We start from the raw sequence: 4,320 nt of genomic DNA on the forward strand, positions 1-4,320 counted from the left end.
AAATGTGATTTTTTTTTTTTTGGTAGAAATTAATATGGTGAAAAAAAATCTGGCTTTGACATATGATGAGCCTTCAATAACAAAAATGACATTTTAAAAATGCCCACTATAACTCAATCTGAAAGGGCTGGTGATAAACAGTCCTATGCACTGGAGATTTGGGTGTCTAGAGATTTTCCATGCTTTAAAGAAAAACAAGTGATGAATGTATTGTTTTGCTCATCTAACAAAAACATTTGCTTCTCTTCCCATAGACCACCACTGGCCTTAACACAACTACTGCATCCGTCCTTCAGTTTTCCCTTGGTAAGTTTAGATTACCCTTTCACCCAAGAAAGTGCAAAAAGTCCTTTCTGTAAAGGAAAATGGCCCTAAAGTTCAGGGTTACCTTTGTGGTTGATGTTAGACTCAACATGAGGGATTAAAAAAATCTTTTAAAAGGTGCAGTGTATTTATTCATCTCCTGAGATGGAGCTACTGTTTTAAATTTTGGAAATGAAAAGGGATTTTGTCATTTAACCCCCAATATATTCCAAGTGACACCAAGGTAGAGCTGTTTTTAACACATTTCTACAAAGAGAATAGGTAGGCCAGATAAGGACTAAATGCTATTAAGTCCATATTATCTACAGCATGGTTGTATGCTGTTAAAAAAAAATTTAAAAATCTTTTAAAAACTGCAGTGTATTTATTCATCTCCTGACATGGAGCTACTGTTTTAAATTTTGGAAATGGAAAGCTGCAGTGGATACTCTGATGAACTATGTTTGAGTTCTGGTTTTTTCTCCTGTTTCATAACCTGATGTTAAGCATTATAATTTCTTGCTCTTTCGCTCAAGTGTGTTTATTGTTTCTTAAAAAAAAAAAAAAGAGGGGTTTTGTTAATTAACCCCCCAATATATTCCAAGTTACACCAAGGTAGAGCTGTTTTTAACACATTTCTACAAAGAGAATAGGTAGGGCAGATAAAGACTAAATGCTATTAAGTCCATATTATCAACAGCATGGTTGTATGCTGTATTACTTAGAACACTGTGAGTTATTGCACATTTCACTGTGCATTTGTGGCTATAAATTATGCTAGAGGCTGTGGCTGAGGGCAAATTTGGAACACACCTAATTTGTTAATTCATTTCTCAGTGCTGAAAATATGAAGGAAAAATATTCTAGTGATATAAATGATTCAGTAAAAAAGCAAGCAGGAAATGTAGCCTGTTTTCTCTGTAGACCACTGGATATGTGTTTCCAAATCATATTCCTATTTTTAAAAAAGTAATTCTCCAAACCTATCTCAGGAGATGTGTGATTAAACTCTGGAAATCTCAGTTGAAAATAAGAACAATCATGTAGTTGGAAAACAGCTTGGGTTTTTTAATGGATTGGAAATCAAAATCCTAGAAGGCTCAGAAATACATCATTTAAATTTGTTTTTTACCTGAAGTTGTTCATTTGGGTATTGGAAGTCATCAGTACCTGTTTCTGACTGTAGTGTTAATATATCTAAGGACTGGTATCTATCCTTTTATTTTGAATTACTAGTTTTAAAAAACCAGAAAAAAAAGTCTTCAATCCTCAACTGAATCAGTGCATAAATATTGGGTACCTGAGATGAAAACCAGCCTGTTGCTGCCCTGCAGTTTCATTCAGACAGTGGAAGGGCAGCAGCTCACTTGATCCACTGGGATGTGTTGCTCACTGACAGAAGCATGAGATGTGACTTCTATAAAGCTGCAAGTTTGTGATGATGGAGGAATCTCACTTTTCATGAAAATTGCAAAAATCTATTTTGGATTATTCTTGCAGAGATCCAAGGTGGTTAACAGCAGGGTAAGGTGAATGGGCTGGTAGGTGTGTGTTTGCTGTCACAGCCCAGTGCAGGTGAACTGCAGAACAGTGCAGGCTCCCAGAATGTTCAAAATGAGACTTGATATTTCACTGGGAGGGTTTGTGCCTTTCAGATGGGGAAGGTCAAATAAGAAAGGGGTAAGAAAAGGCTGAGCAGGAAGTACTCTGTATGACAGGATTTTCATGAATATAGCTTAAGAATGCCTGAACCCATTCCAGTAGGAACCAGTAAAATCCTCAGTATGATGGAGCAGAGATGGGTGGATGCACATCCAAGTAAACCAAATTTCAGCCTCCAGTTGAAAATGTATCATGTTTCCCCATGTGCCTGTGATGAGTTTGAAATACAATGCAGATTGGTTTTGTAACTGATAGAAGCCAGCAGGAGCCAGGGGACTGCTGCTGAGCTCAGCAATACTTGGCTTTAGAATTCAGTTTCCAGCTTATTCCCAAATGTCCGATTTAATCATAACCCTATTTAGGGATTGATCCAAGGGAATTGCTTTTTATTTTAAAGAATGTTGACCACTTTCTATCAGCCATGGAATAGCTTAAGCTGTAGTCTTTTGGGGGTGTCTTTATGGGAAATTTGTCACATAGCTTTGGCCTTATTAAAGAGTGCACATTTTAATTTCTCTTGCCACTAATTATCAGATGGAATTTTGTATTTGCAGTTATATAGGCAGTAGAGAACGAAGAAATGAAGCTAAAAATTCTGAAGCTAAATTCTGGTTTCACCAGGAATTCCAGATCCTTTTAAACTCTGTGGTCAGGGAGGGTAACAGACTAGTGAATTTTTCATTAGTTGATATTCTGTGTGGTTTCCTTCATGCATCATGTATTTGGTAGTTTTGCTCTTTAAAGGCCAAGGCAGTTGGAAGGGTGCACTTAAGAAGAAGGCTTAATTAGGATGCAAAGGTAATTAGTAAGGCGTTTTCAGCACACAGGACAACATTAATGTGCAGTATCCTTTCTGAATGAGAGGAACCTGTCTGTCATCCACTCAGAGCTGGTCCAGGGCTGGGGTGATATTTACTCATGTACTCTGTGCCCAAGTGTGCAGAAAATTTTGATTACTGCAACTGTCTTAATCACTTATTACTGCATTTCTCCAAGACCCAGCACTGACATGTCTAGCAGTTTCCTTAATGTTCAGTGGGATTGTTAATTGAGATATTTAAAGCAATGCCTTTGGGCTCTCTCAGGCCAGAACATCTGATTCAACAGCTTGGGAATTGCAGGATATTGCAAAAAGCCCCTGGACTCAGCTGCCACACAACATTAGTCTGATTCATTAGCTGAAATATTCTCTATCTCTAAATCTGAGCCTTTGCCCCCCAGCTGCATCCCTGGGCTCCCCAGGGTTGAACATGCTCTGTCATTCACATGGACCACTGTGGTGGAAAGTGACTCTTAGTACTGAGAGATAGCAACTGAGCTAAATACAGGCAGAAAGAGACACCAAATCCCATGGGGAGAAGAGGAAAGGCTTTCAGGAAGCAATGGCAAGGTGTGAGGCGTGCAGGTTGTTGTGCTGAAGCTTGTTCCTTGCGTGTTCTCCTCAGCAAGTGCTCTGGAGGCAGTGTGGGCTCTGCGTGGGCAGTCCAGCACTGGCAGGTGCTTCCCATCCCTCCCTCCTGTGCAGGGCCTCTGCTGCAGCTGAAGATGCTCTGATGAGCATCAGCACCCAGCCTGGCCTCCAGGGCAGGTGCACCTTGGAGCCGTGCGTGAAACGATGTGAAAATCGTTAATGGAAAGTAATGCCTTGAAAAACTGTTACATGGCTCTCTCCTTGTCTTAGTATTACGAGATCATTTCTGGCTGTTTAGCAGTATTTGAAAATAAGAATAACTTGGCAGGGAAACCTCCCACTTTTCAACTTTCCTATGAAAATTCCTTCACATTCCTCTGAAAACAGGATGACTTTGTCAGTATCATATACTGGATAAATACATAATGCTTGTAAAGCACAGTCCTACTTTAAAATTGCTTTCCCTTCAATGTTCATGCCACTGTCACAGAGATCCCCTGTCATTACTAGAACAAATTAGCAATTCTTCTTCCCCCCCTAATTTAAAAAAAAATCTAACCTTCCTATTATTTTACATTAGACCAAAATTGGTTTCTGGGGGAAGGGTTTTTTTTAAATTCTGAGAAGGAATACACCTTCAAATATAACAAACATTTGGCAGTTCAGCTCTGTTTCTTGAGGAAGCCATTAGTCTTGCAAACAAAGACATAGACACAGGTTCAAAAGCTTTTTGCTTTATTTGGAGATTAAGCTTTAATTTGGCCTCTCCCTTCCAAAATATTATTACAACAAACTTTTGCAAAAGTTGGATTCCCTAATCTATCAGGATTTACTTTTAGTCAACCATTAATCCTTATTTTCAGTCCCCTTCAGAACTACCTTTGTATGGCAAATCCGTCACCAGCAGGATTTAAAAGCTGTTTTTAATCATAAACAATCTTTCC

General features: G+C 38.9%; 1 protein-coding gene across 1 annotated transcript in view; it reads left to right on the top strand.

The window, feature by feature from the left end:
• RELN (reelin) overlaps positions 1–4,320 on the top strand; it is a 240,218-nt gene that overhangs the window by 90,338 nt on the left and 145,560 nt on the right. Inside the window, exon 8 of the mRNA XM_005423559.1 lies at positions 255–306. Coding sequence (XP_005423616.1) covers positions 255–306 — 52 coding nt within the window. The remainder of the gene's footprint in view (positions 1–254; positions 307–4,320) is intronic.

This window comes from Geospiza fortis, unplaced genomic scaffold (assembly GCF_000277835.1).
Source record: "Geospiza fortis unplaced genomic scaffold, GeoFor_1.0 scaffold424, whole genome shotgun sequence".
Taxonomy (NCBI): domain Eukaryota; kingdom Metazoa; phylum Chordata; class Aves; order Passeriformes; family Thraupidae; genus Geospiza; species Geospiza fortis.